This window comes from Vulpes lagopus, chromosome 2 (genome assembly GCF_018345385.1).
Source record: "Vulpes lagopus strain Blue_001 chromosome 2, ASM1834538v1, whole genome shotgun sequence".
NCBI lineage: Eukaryota > Metazoa > Chordata > Mammalia > Carnivora > Canidae > Vulpes > Vulpes lagopus.
In genome coordinates this window covers 6,088,334-6,107,598 of record NC_054825.1, presented here as the reverse complement: position 1 = coordinate 6,107,598, position 19,265 = coordinate 6,088,334, and the positions used below count along the sequence as shown (strand labels likewise).

The following is a 19,265-nucleotide window of genomic DNA, read 5'->3' as shown; positions in this document are numbered from 1 at the left end:
AGTTTTTCTAAATTAATATATAGATCCAGTATAGCCCCAAATGGAATTATACTTGGGAGCCCATCAAAATGATGGGCTCGAAACTTACCCAAAAGAATAAATGGATGATACCAGCTATTAATTTTGTTGGAGAGAAATGTGGAACGGCTTTTGACAGTTATTAAAATGACTTATCAAATTATAGTACTTAGTGAGGTACTGGTACAAATAATTGAAAAAAAGATGTATAGAATCAACTAGAAAGAGGTCTCCATATATGTAAGAACTTAACATGTGACGAGGGGAGCAACACAAACAAATGAGGAAGAGGTTAGGGGAAAAAAAAGGCTATTTGAAGAAAAAAAGTTAAATTCTGGCCTTCTATAGCATGCATCAAAATAAATTCCAGGTGAATTAAGAATTAAACGTATAAGACAGAACCATAGAAAACACAGCATATGTGTGTCTAATCTTATAATGGGAAAGGCAAAATCATTGAAATAAATCACTAAGGAGATTAAAAGTACATAAAACATTTTTAAAATCTTAATTACAAAGTTAAGGGTAGTCTGGGGAGAGATTTGCAAATATATTATAGACCAATGATTGGCATATTTAATATAGAGCAGATACACATACACCCCCTCCCCTAAAGATACACAGTAAAAAGGAGCAGTTTACACAAAAAGACAATTCATAGCAGAATAAATTAATATGCAAAATTGCCAGTAATAAAAAAAATTAAAAACTTTCATATAGTTAATTAAGAGATAGTGTTGGTATAGGTGAGTAAAATAGACACTTTTAGGTGCAGTTGATAAAATTGTAAATTGTCATAGCCTCTCTAGAAAGCAATGCATCTACAGGGAGCCTTAAACATTTGCATTAAGCATACAGAGATGTGGACATCAGGTTCCATTCCAGCCCAGGCTTGGACCTCAGAGCTGGACCCCACTCTATTTTTCACTCAGAGACTTTATAGAATTTCCCTATTGGGAAGACTGCCTTCTCGCCCCGCTCCCCCAGCTCTTTATTTTGAAAAGTTCAAACATTCAGAAAAATTGGAAGAATAGTACGATAAATTTCTATATACTCACCGCTTCGGTTTGGCAGCTGTCAGCATTTTGCCCTATTTGCTTCTCTAATTTTTCTTAACTTTGCCCCCCTGCTTGCCCATTTCAGTGTTAATAGGCATTATAATCCTCTACCATTCATATTTCAATACGTTATCTCTTAAAAACAGGGACGTCAACCTGCATAGCCATCATATCATCATCACACTTCCCATACTTCACGCTAATTCGCTGACACCATTGATGCCCCAGTCATTCATGCCCCAGTTTCCCCACTTGTCCTCTAGAAAGTCTTCATGGCTCTATCTGGGGTACTTGGGGGTATGGGGAAAGACCATGATCCAACTAAGGCTCACGTGTTGCAGCTGGTTCTGTTTAGTCTCTTATTCTAGTCTGGTCCTCTATCCATTATTTTGGTTTAAATATTTGTTTCTCTTCCTCCTTTTGAGGAGACCAGACCAATTGTCCTATAGAATGCCCTATGTCCTTGAGATGCTTCATTGTCTCCTAGTTGTGGAGGCGGTGTTTAACTTGTTCATTTGTCCCTTAATTGCCAATAAAGTTAAAATTAGGTTTAAAGGCTTGATTTGAAGCAGGTTAACATTTTTAGCAAGAACACTTCAGAGCTGGTGGTGTGGCTCCAGGCCACATCCTTCAGGAATGCATGTTGTCCCACAGCTGCTGATTCTAGGTTTGATCATTTGGTTAGAGTGGTACAGCTAAACCTCTCCTTTGTAAAGATACAGTTTCCCATTAAAATTAGCAAATAATCTATGGAGGAATCATGGTGTGAATATCCTGTTCTCCATTAACCTTTCACCCAAGAATTTTAGCATCGAGTGATGGTCCTTGCCCAGATCAATGATTTAATTGGGAATTGTAAAAGTATGATTTTTCTGATTCCATATTTCCTCCCACATTGATTAGCTGGCAGGCTTCTACGAAAAGGCCTTTCCCTCATCAAGGGAGGATGGACTACATTTTATTCCATAAAGGCAGAGTAAATGTTTAATTATTTTCCTTAAATACCAACATTTAAGAGTATGGAATTGGCTTAATAGCCATCTGTAATAAGGTCGATGAGTATTTTCCTTCCCTCTTTTTTGAATAGCTTCACAGACTCATGGATGTTTTAAAGTCCAATATTTTACTCAGTTACAGTGATTCCTTTTGTTTGAGATATAATTTATCCATTCCTTTAAAATTTGGCGCTTAAAGACTATATTAACAAAACTGTGCAACTGCCACTACCGTCTAATTCCAGAACATTGTTAATTAGCCCTGGAAGAAGCCCTGTACTCACTGGCAGTCACTCCTCGTATCTTCTCCCCCAGCCCCTGGAAATAGCTAAACTGCCAGTTCTGTCCCCCATGGATTTGCCAGTTTTAGTCATTTCATGTAAATAGCATCCAACGATATGTAGCCTTTTGTGTCCAGCTTTTATTTAGTGTGATGTCTTAAGGTTCATTCATGTTGTACATAATATCGGTATTTCTTTTTCCTTTTTTAAGGCCCAAGCATATTTCATTGTATTGATGTGCCACATTTTGTTTATCTGTCCATCAGTTGATGGACACAGCATTTTATTTTTTATTTATTCATGAAAGAGAGAGAGAGAGAGGCAGAGACACAGGCAGGCTCCATGCAGGGAGCCCAACACAGGACTTGATCCCGGGACTCCAGGATCACGCCCTTAGCTGAAGGCAGATGCTTAACTGCTGAGCCACCCACGTATCCTGGACACAACATTTTATATGAATAACTTTCATGGCTTTCCACTCACATTAGGATTTCTTGGTTTAAGCCAGGCAGGGTAAAACGAGGACCTGAGTTTGGTGAGTGCACTTAGAGTTATTGCTGCTGCTTCCATATATTACAGTCTGATGCTTGCGTGCTACGCGGGACACCTAGACGTTGTGAAATATCTCCGAAGACACGGCGCTTCTTGGGAGACCAGAGACCTAGGAGGCTGCACTGCTCTGCACTGGGCTGCAGATGGAGGCCACTGCAGTGTGATCGAGTGGATGATAAAAGACGGCTGTGAGGTACGGGATCTTCCTTCCCAGCCACGCATGTGGCATCAAGACCTTGCAGCGCCATTCCACAGGGTTTAGGAGAAACAGCCTTATGTGGGTGCCTTTGATTAGCTGAACTTAAAAATGCTGCAGAAAGTTGTCTGACTTATCAGTAAGAAGTTTCCTGAAGCCCTGGGAAAGAAAGATCATCATAGAATTGATAGGATAGTGAGGCTTTAGATCATCATGGAAGTTTGTTCTGTGTAGGAAAAAAAAAAAAAAACCCTGCTGAATCCAGAGCTGGAACTGATGATGCTTCTGCTTTGTTTATTCCTCTGTTCATTCACTCATTGTGTCTCTGTTCAATCTGTCCACAAAGCTTTACTGAGCACCTGCCATGTGCCTGTTGCTATCCTAGGTGCTTGCAGACACAAGATGTCAAGAACTCTTACAGTCGTAGTACTTCTTACTGCTCTTAGACTATTTTTATTTGTGGTTTGCTTTAAAGATTTCAGTCTTCGCAAAACCTTTCTGAAGAGCAAACTGACCATATCACAAGCAGAGCAGCTCCGCGTGCCTTTACCTTGAAGCGGGCACGTGGGTATCCTTTTGGTTTCATGTTATCGGAAAGTACAGATTTGATAGCAAATAGAACCGGCGTTGTTTGGACTTCTGTAGCTGTTTGAAGATGAGTAAACAGAATTAGCTCAATTATGGTGACTGCTGATAACTTTGAGAACTTTAGTTCAAGACTTGAGAGAAGTTAAATACAAATTTCAAGGCATGGAAATAAGGAATGGTAAGCAGAATGCTATCCTAATTGAGACTGCCAGATGGTGTAGAGTATGGAGAAATTAAACTGATGACCTGGAAAATAAACTCAAATTGAGGAGAGTCATGTCTCCTGGAAGATGTTAGCAGATTTGTTCTAGCTTGTCTCTGAAGTGTGATTGAGGGGAAAGCAAGACTTAATTGTGGGGTCTCACTGGTTTCCTGCCGCTGCCAGCAGAAGGCTGAAGAAAGGATCCCTTGAAGGAAAATCTCAGTGGTTACTTTTTATTACATTTCTTGTTTTTTTTTTTTGTTTTTGTTTTTGTTTTTTCCCTTTTAGAGAGACACATAAGAGGTCAGAAGGATTAGCATGTGGACCTCGCTGGAAGGGTAGGGCCGCACCTACCTTGTGTGGTGGCAAGAGCCACAGTCTTCTTGTTTGGTTTATGGTTAACTCTGCTCATGCTTTGGTCCCAGTAAAACTCTGTAGTGAAAAATGAAGTTTGGCCTTTGCTGAAAGAAGGGCAGATCTCTGGCATGAACACTTAAATACAGTAATTTTGGAAACCTAGACTTTCTGGGCTTCAGATAAGAACACACTGATTTGTGGGTAAATCAATTGCACTAGAGCTACATGTATGTTGCCACTGGAGATATCCGTGGTTGGCTGGTGGCAGATAGGTGATGTCACCAGGAGTGCCCCTCCCTGTTCTTGGCAGACAGGCCACCCGATGTTTGGGTGCCGGTAGGAGGCATCTGGGATCCCAAGCCGGGCATTGTGGCCACCAGTCTTGAACATAATTTCATACTGACAGTGACTGACTTGCTTGGGGAACCATCTCTACATCAAATGAGCCACGTGACCTCAGGAAAGGCCTTTGATTTCTCTGAGATTTAGTTTAATCACCTGTAGACCAGCAATAAAAGCATCTACCCCATTTAACCCCCAAAAGAGAAAATGGGGGTGAAAGTTCACCAAAGACCACATAAAGCACCATGTAAAACAAGGTGATGATTTTATTATTTAAACATAATGGAGTTCTGCTGCTCAAAGGTTATTTGTTATTTGCATGAGAAAGAACTGCAAATCCTAATGATGTCGAGTGGATAATCTCATACATATAAATAACCTGAAACATCCCAGGGACCTTTTGGCAGTTCTGGGTTTGATATTCCATTCTGGTGTTTTACTAACATGTCTGAGTAATTCTTCTGTAACAGAATTAGGGATGTGTGTGTTTGTGGGCGCGCGTGTGTGCACGCACACGTGTATATATATTTAGAGTCATTCTTCATGGATTGGTGAGTCCTTCACTGAAACTGGGGAGGCACCATTTACATTTTCTTATTCTAGACTGTGGCTTTTAAAACGACGTTGAGAGATCTCAATCACTGGATTACTGGGAAATGGCCATCTCATTACTAGTCAGATTAAGTTTGGAGAAGTATTAGGTTGGCTAACTTCATATTGGAATTTATGTAGTAAATCTGGTTGCTTTGTGTTTGTTGGACCTGTAGTTCTCCTGCTTGTTGACAAGTGTGTCTACATATTAACATCTGGCTCCCGAAAGGATTTAAAGCTGCTTACAGAGATACTTAGAAGTGAACAAAATAAACTTTTTAAAAAGGGAGGAAAGTTAGTCAAGAGAAACTAAGGTAGGGACTTCTCGTGGAGCTAAGAGTAGGATGGTTCATTTCTCTATCCCATCTTGCACCCTTTTTTAAAGAATTCACTAGAGAGAAAGAGTGTGAGTGAGTGCATGAGCAGGGGAAGGGGCAGAGGGAGAAGCAGACTCCGCCCCCACCCCAGCAGGGCGCCTGAATATGGGACTGGATCCCAGGACCCCAAGATCATGACCTGAGCTGAAGGCAGATGCTTAACCGACTGAGCCAGCCAGGTGCCCCCATCTTTCAACCACTTTAACAACATGTAGGTGAAGGTGCCAGTGGGATGTCCTGGGGCCTCTCAGCACCCTGTGAGGTCCTAACACAGCTTCTCACCGCGTGTGAACGTGGGTTATGTTAGCACGGTCCCCTCGATCCTAACTGGCTCTCCAAGTCCGGGGAGTTTGGGCAACTAAATATTCCTTTATAAGTTTCTGATGACTATTTTTAAGGAAAAGAGACTGGACTAAGAGCAGCTCTTCCTCTGGCATAAAGGTAGACGCTGCGGACACGGGCTCAGGATGGACCCCACTCATGAGAGTCTCTGCTGTCTCAGGAAACCAGAGGGTAGCCTCTCTGCTGATTGAAGCTGGAGCGGACGTGAACATGAAAGACAAAGATGGAAAGACCCCTCTAATGGTATGCCACTCTTCAGAAAACAGCCTGGCTTTGTGTATGGAATTAAGGTCAGAGCTGCTTCTATAATCAGGCAATTCTTGTGAACTGAGCCATGTACGAGCGCTGGCTTTTGGCTGCCGGTATATTCCCTGCTGGCCTGTTAAAAAAGGCACGATAATGTCACTACAACATTTTTGTTGTCTTTTTACAACCATTTCTTTAAAGCTTACCAGCCCCAGTCCCCTGGGCCATCGTAGCATCCTAGCAGATCTGTTCCGACAAGGAACGTGCTGCTTTCTTGTGCTGGTCTGGCCTAGTGTTTCTCGTGTCACTGGAGCGCAGAGGAAGGTGGATTCCACTTGCATTTTCCTGGCACTTGGGATGGCTGCAGAGTGAGAGCACACGTGTGGTACGAAGCCACGGTGGCCCTGGCTGGCTCTGCCTTCTTGAGAAAGCCTCCGGCCGACGTCCCCAGGCCCGCCTGCATGGGGTCCACCCTGGCCGCCGGCCTCGCCCTCTGCGGGAGCAGCAGACTCCCTCACACCCCACTGTCTTCCGTTTCTCAGGTGGCTGTGTTAAATAATCACGAGGAGTTAGTCCAGCTACTTCTTGACAAAGGGGCAGATGCAACTGTAAAGAATGAGGTAAGTAACTTAATCTTTATCTAAAGCCTTTCCCTGGTGGAGAAAGTTCCATATATATATATATGTGTGTGTGTGTGTGTGTGTATAATTTTTGTTGTTTTCACTTTCAGTTTGGCAAAGGTGTGCTAGAGATGGCCAGAGTTTTTGACAGACAGGTTGGGATGTTCTTTCTGATTTTCAAGGCTAATTTTATGATACTTAAAAAAAAAAAAATAACGGCAGCCCTTGGATTACACTCCCCTGTTTCTGTTGATCTAGAACGTGGTCTCCTTGTTGGAAGAAAGGAAAAAAACCCACGCGGCAAAGAAGTAGTCCGTCTGCTGGCCAGGGCGCTACTCACTCCGAAAGCCCAAGCGAAACAAAGTTCAATGCGACCATTGAGCTAGAGATGAAATTCTGCATCTTGGAGGCTATACATTTGATTATTTATTTAGATTCACAGTGACTTTTTGTAACGTACAACTGTTCCCAGTTTGAAATACATCTTTTTCCCTAAGCACGTGCGCCTGTGGTGTCATCATTGGGCGTCTGCAGCGTGGAGATGTTTGCTTGCACTTGTGCCTCTTGGAGTTAGACACGAAACAAAATATTTATGTACTGGAGCTGTACAAACGTACATGGTTCTTCACTTCCCGCCCCTGTCCCTCCTCCAAGCTGTCCTCTGAGCCACTCTGGGACCTTGTGGACATTCTTCCCCTCATGTGTTTTCAATTATGACCTCCCCTCCTGACTTCAGGCCTTCCAGGCTGTGTTGTCAGGCTGGTGTTCCCTTCTGGAGTGACACTCCTCCTGAAAGCCCAGGAGGCCACGCGTTAAGTTTTCTCCTCAGCTGTTGGCCACACATCAAAGTAAAAAAAAACAAAAAACAACCCCCCCCCCCATATTTCAAGACCCTGATTCCACTCTCTTAGAGGTATCTGGTGGAGGGTCATTCTTTTTTGAACAGACCTGTCTGAGAATGTGTTTGCGTACCCTTCTGCCCTGACAGTGAAGGACCCAGCCTGCTGGCACGCTGATGACTTTGCCAAAGACAAGTATATTAAAGTTTGCCTCTAGAGTGGAGAGGTTTTTGATGCTGATCACACTGTTGGAAGACAAGTAGGAAGGAACCACAGCTACGTCAGCTGGTTAGGAGCTGAGACACTCGTGTGCGGGAGCTTGAACTCATTTGTAAGAATGAGCCCAGTGAACCAGCAGATCACCTGCATTTTGTGTCTCCAAAGTGGTTAACTTGGCCCCAGAAGAAGACCAGCTATAAAGGTCCACACGGGAGTGGAAATTTCTCCATAAAGAAAGCCCGATTACAAGGCAATAAAAGCTCCAAAGCTTTGGGGAAAGGGCACAGAGAAAAAGCGCAGTCAATTGCATTGATATTGGCAATTCTCAGCTTTATTCTATATTCTATGTTTGTAGAACATCCACCTCAGGAATTGGATCTGTGGGTCATAGATCGCCCTCTCTTTACACACCTCATGAGTCTTTTACCATCTGTACAAATGTGTATTCCTTTAAATTCGCTAGATTGACTTTTTAAATCTTTCTCAAAATCAAAGCATAGTCACAACTTTCCACAACTTTCCCTCCTCACCCCAGTCATTGTTGATATTCAGCTTAATTTCAATCTCAGTCTATTGTAGATCCTATTCCCAAGCCTCCTCTGTGGCAAGAGTATACATCCCTTCTCGTTGATGAACTCTTGGCAACATTGTCCCAGCCTCCTGATGGGAGGGAGCCCTGGCCATATAATGGGGTGACTTTGGTCACTGAAATGTTAACAGAGATGGCTCCTGCCCCACTGAGCAGAAGTTTTAAGAATCCCCATGTGTCTCTTTTGCCACAAGACCAGCTGTGACTCAAGTAGAGGCTCCCCATTAGCCCAGGGTCTGGAGGCAGAGCCAGAGCTCACCCAGGGATGGACATTTGATGGGCAAGTAAGAAATAATCCTCTCATGGTGTAAGCCACTGAAATTTAAGAGTGCCTTGCGATTGCAGTGCAGTTTAGCCAACGACTGCTTATAAGGTCCTAAGTTTGTGAGGTTAATTTTCTACAAATACCCTTCACATTTCTCAAGTCCTGTGGTTTCTGGCCTTACTCAGATCTTCAAAAACTCAGGGACACTGAATTTTTTCAAATGTCTTTTCAGGGTCTCTGGTAATCCTAATATGGCATATTTCCTGAAAATCTGTCAATTTGATGAATGATTAGATTTTTTTTTTTAAATTTTTTTTTTTATTTTTTATTTATTTATGATAGTCACAGAGAGAGAGAGAGAGAGGCAGAGACACAGGCGGAGGGAGAAGCAGGCTCCATGCACCGGGAGCCCGATGTGGGATTCGATCCCGGGTCTCCAGGATCGCGCCCTGGGCCAAAGGCAGGCGCCAAACCGCTGCGCCACCCAGGGATCCCCTGAATGATTAGATTTTAAGATATCAAACCATCCTTGTATTTCTGAGATCATCTCATGGGTTACAGTGGATTGCTGGATTCTCTGTGTTCATATGCTTTGCATATGTGCTTTTGATCTTTCCTGAGTGAGATTAGTGATTTGTCTTGTGTTTTAATTTTCCCAAAGAAGCAACCCATGGTTTGTTGTACCATTTGGAATGTGAGTTTTACTTTGTGGCTTAATATATAAAATTTATATATATATTAGTTTTATATACAGTTCTGTGTAGGTAGTTTTCTTTTTCAGAGGTACTTTGAAAGAAGGCATATTCTGTATGTTTGAAGAATCTCAATATGATCCATATCCATTTGATTACATTATTAACTGAGGTCTTCCAGGTACTTATTTTTTGTCTCCTTGCTTTGACATGGGTAGTAGGTGGTAATAATAAAGACCCCTTGTTACCATTCTACATATCTATTTTTCTTTGTATTTTCTGTAGTTCTTTATGAAGTTGGATTCTATTTTTTCAGAATTTTATAAATTTCCATTACACTTAGATTTTCATCCTGGATAAGTCTGATATCAATGTTTCAACTTCTGCGTGCTTGCTTTTTTTGAGTTTCTCTCTTTTGTAAATTGAGTTTTCAAAAAAAATTATTCTGATAGGTTATACACTTATGTTGTTCAAAACAAGTAATGTGGTCCCTCCCACCCACCCACCCACCCAATCCCACCTCCCCACTCTTATGTATGTTAAAAGGCACCTTCCTTCTTATGCCATCATCTAACCGGTTCAGGTAGACTGGCAGTGTCTGGGCCCTGACCACCACTCATTTTCGTTTCTTCTGGACTGTCCCAGAATTTCCTTGTGCCTCTATAAATGGGTGATTTAGGGATGGGGATTTCCCTTTCCCCGTTTTTGTGACCTTGTCAGTAAGGAACGAGACACGTCTTTATGTTTACCTGTATACCATTTATTGGATATAATATTCTTAACAATGACTTTCTCTACGGAAATAGGTTGTTACCTGTAGAACCCCAATATGAGAAACGTGTACAAAAGTAACAGGCTGTAACATAAAGGGTATGTGAAAAGAAATGAGCAAACTGAAGCATTATAAATGGATGAAGCTCTGTGAACTTGACGAAATGGTTTGTTTAGTAGCTGTAACTGTACTGCGCTGAATGGCCTGTAGCCAAGTGTTCTGAGAGTTTAACAGTTGCCACACACGTTTAAACCATGGGTCTTCCCTACAACCTCCCAATTTGACCTGATAGAAGGTAAAAGAGAACCATCAGCTCTGCTATTACTCATCCCGCCTTGGACTCTTAGAGGATTTTCTAATTTGATACATTTTTTTTCTATCACTGCCCTCCTTATGTACTTGCTTATAGGCCATGAACATAGATGTCCTTTTAGTTCTTTGTAAAACTAAAAGGATCACAGGATATTTATTATTTTGTCTGGATTTAAACTGCGCTTAAATGGAGGACTAAATTATTTTCGGGAAGGAAACTCACAGGGGGAACATAAGACATGTTTTTTGCAGATGATGTGGAAAATCAGGATGGGTTCCAGAATATTCAACCTGGAAGAGCTGAATCCCAGTGAGAATTTCTTTCACTATGTGGTAAATCTCCAGGCTATCACTACCCATTATTGAATGTTATAACAATTTTATATGCGGTGTTTTGTCTCCTAGTTTTTCTCCTATGAAGTCGACTCTTATGGCTGGACCGTCAGCTGCCACTGCTGTCCCAAGAGTTAAAGAGGGGATTTCCAACCATGTGTAGGTAAATGGCTTCTGGAAGCATCCTTACTGCACATAAATGGTTCTTAGCCTGGGACTCACGAATCTTTCTTAGTGTGTAATGTGTATCACCACTGCAGCTTCCAAATAGGTTTTAAAGAAACAGATGTCAACAGGAGCTATGGAGTGAGTCAAGAGAATTGTGCCCTCATAGATAAACTGATTTTCTAGGGGATGATGTGCCTGTAGGAGGGACTCTGCTGGATTCAAAGCTGGGGCGTAGCTGGTGGGCTTGCTTTAGATCGCCACTCTGGAGAAGGGGGGGGGCTGGGGGGGTGGTAGTGACACCCTCCCACAGCCCCCACTTTGGCTGACCTGAGTTGGCTCTGATGGCAGAGATATCTCACATGGGAAGGGGCATCGGCACTGGGTTTGGTCTGGAAAGGGGACTTGCCTCTGGGTGGTGAGAGGCAAACAGATGTATTAGCCTCAGCTGCCTGCATCCAGATATGTTTATGGGTCTGCTCCTGAGTCGTGATGGGGGTACCTGTCGCAGCCTAGGGCAGGCCTCTGCGGTGGTAGGGAGGGGAACAGGTGGTCCGTGCACTGTCCCCCACCAGCAAGCCATAGTGTATGAAGTCTCCAGCCTCAGAGTCACACCTACAGGGTCAGCACAGGCACCGTGAGACTTCTGGGGGAGGGTTGGCATCAAGTTTATCTGGGTCACTTCCGGTTGGCTGGGGTCCTATTGACAGCAGTGAGGAAGGAGCACCAGAGCGAGTCCTGCCCTGGGCTTGCTGCTCCCAGAACACAGAAGGGAGCCCTCCATTGCAGAAGTTTTCAATGAAATAAGCCTCATGAGGAAAGACTGCCAAAGGGGGGGGTCAGGTTGCGTGAGAAAGATCCGGCCCCACTGCCCAGGCATCTTGCCCTTTCAGTTGTCAGGGCCGCATTGGCTCAGAATGCTTAGTAAACATCAACTGAGAGATGGCAGGAAGGTGCCCGGGCGCTCTCGCTGGCCCAGCACCAGGCTCTCTGCAGCACCAGGGGAGACCACAGGCTCCTGAGGACAGCTCGCCACTGATCAGAGTTTTCCCTGCTTTTCTTTGAGGGGCTACAGCGATGGGTTGCATTTATTTGCCGGAGAACAATGGCCTACGGTTTCAGCCTGAGAATTTGTAATAAAGTTAAGAAGGCATAAAGATGTCCCCTCTGAGACCAGTCAGGAGTATTTATTCTCATGTAGTTTAATTTGTTGCTTTTGTGGTTTCTGTGATGTCATCCCACATGTGTAAGCTGGAAAAATTCACACTGGGAAGTGTAACCTCTGTATGCATATTTTGACAATGGAAAATGTTATGCATTGTTTCTCTTGGTTGCTACACATCTGACTCCATGTGTCAGCAAAACAAACTGTTACCAAAAAATTCAGGAGATAAACTTTTAAAGGGAATGCCTGGAAGATTAGCCCTATACTTCCCAGTAAGTGGGGTCACATAACCTACAACTATAACAAGACGGGGAGAAGAAAAGCGACTACCCTCAGGGCCTGCTTTGTGTCTAGACACGTTGACGGCCTTATAAACTCGAATCAACTCTTATTCATGCCTACAAAAATTTAAAAAAATATTAAAAATAGACTGCCATGAAAATACAAGTATTGATTTTTGTTTCCATCATTGATAAGGATATAAAAAGGGAGAGGTACACCTTCCTCCCATGTCTCCCCCCCCCCCCCCGCCCCACCAAAAGAAACTCTGGCTCTTGGTTCTTTTATATTAAAATGGAACTTATTGCTAAATATTCATTTGATTCTGCATCTTGGAAGTATTATTCCTTTAAGATCTGTATATCATCAGGGGCTGTTAGGCTCAAACATATTCTTATCCAGAAATGACTTGCATGCCTCTCTATAAAAGCAATTTGTACTGTAGGGGTAGGAATGTGTCATCAGCTGCAGCCCCTACATGGCCATTGACGACATGGTATAAGATCACAGCGTTAACTTTAATACCCAACTATTCTCTGAAATGGAAGCTACAGGAATTCTAGGTAAGGACAGACAAAAAAACAAAAACAAAAACAAAAACAAAAAAAAAACCCCTTCACATCCTCTTCTTCACAATAAGAGGAAGGGCTAAAACGATGGGTCTAAGGATTTGGGCATCTGTAAAGACAACACCCACATAATGCACCATAAAAATTCTGTAAACTTTTCCATAGCATATGTTTTGGCCTGCCTTGCTACAATGATCAAATGTAGTATCAGTTACAGTAATTCCGTAGGCATTCATCAGCAGTCATACTGTCTAACGTGGCTTTGCCTTTTTAAGAAATTAATAATTGTACGATACACAGACAAATGCTATAGGAGGTGGAATGTATTAGGACTGGGCTCCCTTTTGTGTGTTTGTGACATGGATTTATTTTCTCTGTGATCATGAATACTATGTTGCCTAGATACAGCAGGGAACACCGGGAGAGTTAAATGCAGTCTTGTTTTCTGGAAGGAAAACCGATTCTTGGTATATTTTGTCTCTCCGCTTCAAGGCACAGAAAACCCGTTGAAATGACCCCAACTGAAGTCTTTATCTTAAAACACTCAGAGTGAATTACGGAACTGTTGTCAATTGCCTTCGAATGTGAAAACGAGTCACCTATGACCCCAGCAGAAGACAGAGGCATAATGGCATTTTACCTTGTTTGAGTGTTTTTGTAATTTTCATGCCATTAGTACAGGCGGCTTCAAGATCTCCTTGGGAAAACAGCTCCCCAGTCAGACCTTTGAAGAGTAAAAGGTTGAAGGGGCTGCTGCCCAAGACTGCGCTGCATGAATATTTAGGATTGGGAACGTCATTTCCTTATCACATTCTGTGATGATCAACAGGTAGGTTGCAAGTGTTTAAAAGATATTTTTAGCATAAGCTCCGAACACCCCCCCCCTTTTTTTTTTCTTAGGATTCCCGCAGCCAAGCTGGGAAAAGAGAATGCCCCCCAAATAACTAACCAGTAACTTAGGATTCTTTGTCCTCCCTGGACGGCAGCCTGCCACCCGGCATTCCGTTTGCTTGTACTTTTGTGGGCAGAGGGAGCCTGCCTAATTCTTAATAAGCTGTTTATATCTACAGAATTGATTCACTAGATCTGGTTACTGGGCCACATCTGAACATCGTTACGGTCCCATGGAAAGCCTCATCCGTCTGTCTGAACACAGAATCCCTGCATCACGGTTGAGAAGACACGGTGGTAATTTGCTTAGCTCCGCTCCCGACAGTACAGGGGGGTGCAGGTTTGCAGCCTCTGGGCAGTAGCCGGCCGGTAGAGACGCCACCCCCTCCCACTCTGAATAATCGGGTGAAGGGCAGGGTTTCTGTAAAGCAACGGTCTTCGCCTGCTCTCCAAATGGCCAGCGAGCTCAAGGTCAAGTTTCTGCCTGGCCTCGTGTCCCAGGCTCTGGCCTGGTGTGGCCACACCTTAGAATTCCTTTCTGTGACCCAGATTCCCTCCAGAGCTTCCCGGTCAGGGGCCAGAGTGTTCCCTGCCATCCTGGAGCATCAACGTGTGTGGCCGCTGCTGGGCTGGCCTGTCAGCTGTGACAAGGCCCAAGGCCCGCCTGGACTTGAAGCCCCTGGCTCGGGGCTGAGACCAGGGGTTCCAGAGAATCCCTCAAGTTTCTACCTGGGGTCTCCTGAGCTGCGTCTGTGCCAGAACCACAGCCTTGGGTGGTTGGGGAACCGTTCTTCAATAAAGCCTCGATCAGAAAGGTAAACATCCTGTCCAGAATCCCATAAAGCAGGATAGTTCAAGTTCACTATTGAGAGCACACAAGCCTTCCTTCCGTGGAAAACTCAGTGATGGTAAAAATGCCTCCCACAGCGCACCGCACTGCAACAGACATCGGCATAAATTAATAATTTACAAGTACCTGAGCAAGTATACAGAGCACCATAGCACAGCACAGCACCGACGGCAGTAGCTCAAAATTCTTAAAATAATGGTGTTTTAAACATTAAAAAAAAAAATTCTAAAAGTTGGTACAAAAAACTAACTCCAACTGGAGTTGAAAGATAGTGCAAACTTCTGTCTTCACTGTTGAAAAAAGGTGTCAACTTGCTTCTCACTTAGTACAGGCGGTGTGGGGGGGCCTGGGCCCTTGAGGCGGGTGTCTCGGAACAGGTCTGCAGCGAGAGAAGAGAGAACAAGATTGTAGGTGGCGGCCCTGCAGGCGGCCTCTATAGGTACGGACGTCTGTGGTTGTCGGGGTGTCCTTGCCAGACCTCCAGGGCCTTGGGGACCAGCCCCGTGCGGATGGCTCTGCATATGGCAGGGTGGTGGGGCCCCACCGAGGGACCCTGATCCAGGCTGCGGAACTGCTGGCGTTTGTGCCAGCTGGCCACTAGACGAGCCCCCGCCAACGCCCTCCGTCCCTTCTGCGAGCTGCCCCTAGAACGGCGCCCACTCACTAGAGAAACAGAAGCCACGTCTCTAATCGAAACTTCGCTAGCAGCCACGAGAAAAAAGGAAAAAAGATAGGTGAAATAGATTTTAGCAATGAATTTCATGAACGCATACAGCCAGCCCTAGGAGCCGTGTCTATCCATACAGGTGTAGCAAGAGGAAAAGAGCCTGAGCTACTTGGCATTTGGGACACTGCGTGGCTCCCCTCCCGCGTGTGTCTGCAGCGAGTGGATTAGCCCGTGTGCGTCCGGGGAGCAGAGCTGGGCCTGTGGGATCCCTCAAAAACGAATTCTTCCCCTTCGAGACCAAGACGACACCCGCTTGTACCGGTGTCAGTGGCCAGCAGAGGCGACGACTGGCCACTGCTTGATGGCATTTTACCCAGCGGGCCTTCCCCATCTTCCCCTCATCGTGTCCATGTAAGGGGCGCTTTTGCTTTGAGCAAGAAAAGTAACATTAAGATCGCATACGAACCACAGTGAAATAATTCGGATGCTCTGCAATCTTGCTGTATTTGTGCAGTTGGGAATTAAACCACTGTTCTGCCCCCGTGACCGGCGTTATCTCTGGGATTTATGAGGCAGTTTGCTCTCCCACAGGCCAAGCATTTTTCCCAAAAGCTGTAATGACATCACGAACGTGTGTCTTCCCCGTTGGAGACACTGAATTATTGAGCCCAGGGCCTGGCCAACACCCTACCTTGGGTTCTTTCGAGCTCATACAGCAAGCTTCCTGCCAAGGGGGTATGCATGTCAGAAGGGTGTTTGGCTGCGGGTCTAACCTACCCACTGTGGGGAGGAAGGGGGGCTGATCTGTAACCTTTGTTTCCAGGGTGTAAATCCTCTGGCTGCGTGAGCGAGGAGCTGCACACTGGCCCCCAGCCATGGTCTTTCCACCAATGCAAACAGCTGCATGTAACCTCCAGAGCATAGGTGATAGTAAGATGTAAAACAAAAAAAGGAATTTTGAGCATTTTACATTTGTTTTCCTGTGATTTGTATCATTTGGAGTTTATATACTTTAAATCGCGGCTAGGTTTAACAGCTAGCTTGCAAAATTCCTGGAAATGTAATAGCTCTCGAAAACCAGCGTGGCCTAGCCCCGGGCATGACCGCTTAACCCCCTGTGCCAGGAGTCTGCCTTCCTCGTCCTCTGGACAGGGCAAGTGAGGACCACGGCTCGGGAACAGTCTCTAAAGGTGCTTCCTTCTGTTAATTAGATGGAGAAGCTCCCGGTTGTGCCAGGTGTTCGGGAGCTCACTCCCCACCCCACCTCCCTCATCCATCTGGGACCTCCCTGCCCCTCACCTACTTTCTCAGGACCCAGGAATGGGGCACAGTTTATGAAGGTTTAAGATGGTTTTGGAGGTGGGTTCAGCCTTTAGAGTATCACACTGCTTGGTTGTTGTTCATCTCTCTGGGGCACAGGGCCCGGCCCATCTCAAGAGCCACAGCTTTCCAGGGCACGCTCTCTAGTTCTACTTGATCCTGGTTTCATGTCTTAGGGACACTGGGGCATCCCAGAGATTATAAGCTTGTGACTGCCTCCTGGTCATGCTCCTATCTGCTTTGGCCACTATTTTCTGCTGTTCCCACAAGGCTGGCCGAGACTACCAGGCCCATGTCCTGACAGGGCCTGGAAAGCATGGGTCAGTGCTGGGGAGGAAAAGATGGGCTCAGCTCTTACACCCACCTGAGGGGCACCAGGCGGAGCCCGGATTCCTGCTGTCCCGGGGCCCTGGCTGAGGCGCTGGTGAGCCGGGTTGTCTTGCTCAAAGGATCTGCAGGCAGAGGCTTCTGAGGAGGGTTTGGCTTACGAGTTCCCTGCAATAAATCACAGCATATGTGTGACCACCCATCTCTGTGAGGCGGGACCAGACCCTGACCTCAGGAGCCACCAGCGTCCTGTGTGAGGTGGGAACCGGGAGAAATGGGGCCTGGTGCTGGGCTTCGCAGGTTTCACATCCTGAGCAAACTTTCTGAACACATCCCCTCACCGCCCACGCTGTTGACCTTTGTCTATCTTCTTGCCAATGTTTTCTCTAACCCATAAAAGATTTATCAGTAGTATCGCACAGTCACAAACACTCAGAGCGTCTTCTGAGGCCACACTGTTCACAGGCCTTGGGAGTACAGTTGATATGGCATTTCTGGGCCAATGCTACCTGGAGGATGTAAGTGTTCCTGTGTCTTTAAGCTGCCTTTCGCTTTATAAAGGCCTCAAATTGAGAGGTTGACAAAAATCTTCTTAAACATCGTTTATTCAAGTTTTCCAGAATCGTGAAACAGAATTCGTTCAACTGTGAATGAATTCACTGACCAAAATGATCATCTTTCCTCCACCATAGGGTCAGGATATCCAATGTTGATCCAGATCACTGAGTGAAATGCACCAAAATTCTTCTACCAAAATACCTAGTTCAAAGAATCACAAACTCACACAGTTGTCCCACAAAGTGACAAGTAGGAGGAAACTCTAAAAACTGTGTTTTGAGGGACAAGTATTAAGTCTACAAGGAAGCCACTGGAAAGGTGTCACATTGACCAGAGCATGAACTTGGGTGTGATTCTACACGGGGCTTTATCTGAAGACCAATGCTTTGGGACTGTGCCAGTCACTTGATAGGCACTTTTTCCTCTCATTTTATAGGGAGAGAAATTGAGGTTTGGACCTATCTCAGAGTATTGTGATGTGGACTACATAAAATGATGCCTAGGAAGCTCCCATAACACAGATCACTATTAATACCATCAGCATTCCCTGATGCCACAAATTCTAAAATGCTTCTTAATGGAAATAGAAGAAAAGCAACACACAGAACAGTAAAACCACAAATCACTTGTTTTCAAGGGACTCTTCCCCTGACTACTCTGAGAAAAGGGGGTACAGGGTGGGAAGACAGTTAAGGCTTCACCGGGTTCTCCTCTTGGCCCACGGTGAACATAGGTGCCAAGACACCTTCTCCTCTGGTCCTTGGAGCCTGGAAGCACTCATGAATGCACAGCAAGTGTGTAGGAAATGATGCTAGAACCTCAAGGGAGAGACAGGATGTCCTAACAAACAGATGATCTACTTCACTGGCACAGGACCCGCAGTTCCATACTTCCAGGACCACTCAAGAGGACTCTGAAACATGTGACTTGAAATTTCTCACAGTACTTATCCCACTAAAATTACATTTCCTCAGCAAATGGAGCTTAGCTGAAAGAATGCAAAGTGTACAACCACCATTTAACATATCTCTGTAAGTGAAGGAAGCAACCCCAGAAGTCTGGAAACCACAGCTGTATGGAAGATAAGCCAAGTTGAAACAACGAGCAATGGGCCACCGATCAAGGGCAGACTTCAAAGTGACATTTCTATACCAGTTCTTATTAAAGGAAACAAAGTAGAGCACATCTCTTAAGTAGGCCTACAGACCATCTAACGTGCCTGAGTGCATATTGGGGACAGGCGGTTTGTATACTCAACCAGGCTCTGCAAATACAGGCATTACTCAGCCTCAAAGTCATGGAGAGGGGGATGCTAACTGTACCTTCCTCAGGGGGTTGATGCGAGGACTGTGAGCTGGGAAGCTCTCTGCACAGGCCCTAGTACAGTGTCCAAGGAGTAGGTGTTAGCTGCTACTGCTGTACCGCAGCTATTAACGATGGAATAAATTTACCATCTAAAAGTACTGCAATCGGGATCCCTGGGTGGCGCAGCGGTTTGGCGCCTGCCTTTGGCCCAGGGCGCGATCCTGGAGACCCAGGATCGAATCCCACGTCAGGCTCCCGGTGCATGGAGCCTGCTTCTCCCTCTGCCTGTATCTCTGCCTCTCTCTCTCTCTCTCTCTGTGTGACTATCATAAATAAATTAAAAAAAAATTAAAAAAAAATAAATAAAAGTACTGCAATCCTAC

At 44.9% G+C, this 19,265-nt stretch overlaps 2 protein-coding genes across 5 annotated transcripts in view; one reads left to right on the top strand and one right to left on the bottom strand.

The window, feature by feature from the left end:
• Positions 1 to 7,249, top strand: part of FANK1 (fibronectin type III and ankyrin repeat domains 1) — a 96,475-nt gene extending 89,226 nt beyond the window's left edge. For 2 of the 3 annotated variants that reach the window (XM_041744897.1, XM_041744896.1), the window contains exons 7-11: positions 2,932 to 3,097; positions 5,999 to 6,142; positions 6,688 to 6,765; positions 6,876 to 6,920; positions 7,024 to 7,249. In XM_041744897.1, the coding sequence (XP_041600831.1) occupies positions 2,932 to 3,097; positions 5,999 to 6,142; positions 6,688 to 6,765; positions 6,876 to 6,920; positions 7,024 to 7,077 (487 nt within the window). In that variant the 3' untranslated portion in view covers positions 7,078 to 7,249. The remainder of the gene's footprint in view (positions 1 to 2,931; positions 3,098 to 5,998; positions 6,143 to 6,687; positions 6,766 to 6,875; positions 6,921 to 7,023) is intronic. The other variant, XM_041744898.1, reaches the window with a different exon arrangement.
• Positions 7,250 to 10,107: 2,858 nt separating this feature from the next.
• Positions 10,108 to 19,265, bottom strand: part of ADAM12 (ADAM metallopeptidase domain 12) — a 331,063-nt gene continuing 321,905 nt past the window's right edge. Inside the window, exons 22-24 of one of the 2 annotated variants that reach the window (XM_041745566.1) lie at positions 17,057 to 17,187; positions 16,184 to 16,283; positions 10,108 to 15,084 (exon numbers count right to left, since the gene is read on the bottom strand). In XM_041745566.1, the coding sequence (XP_041601500.1) occupies positions 15,028 to 15,084; positions 16,184 to 16,283; positions 17,057 to 17,187 (288 nt within the window). In that variant the 3' untranslated portion in view covers positions 10,108 to 15,027. The remainder of the gene's footprint in view (positions 15,085 to 16,183; positions 16,284 to 17,056; positions 17,188 to 19,265) is intronic. The other variant, XM_041745567.1, reaches the window with a different exon arrangement.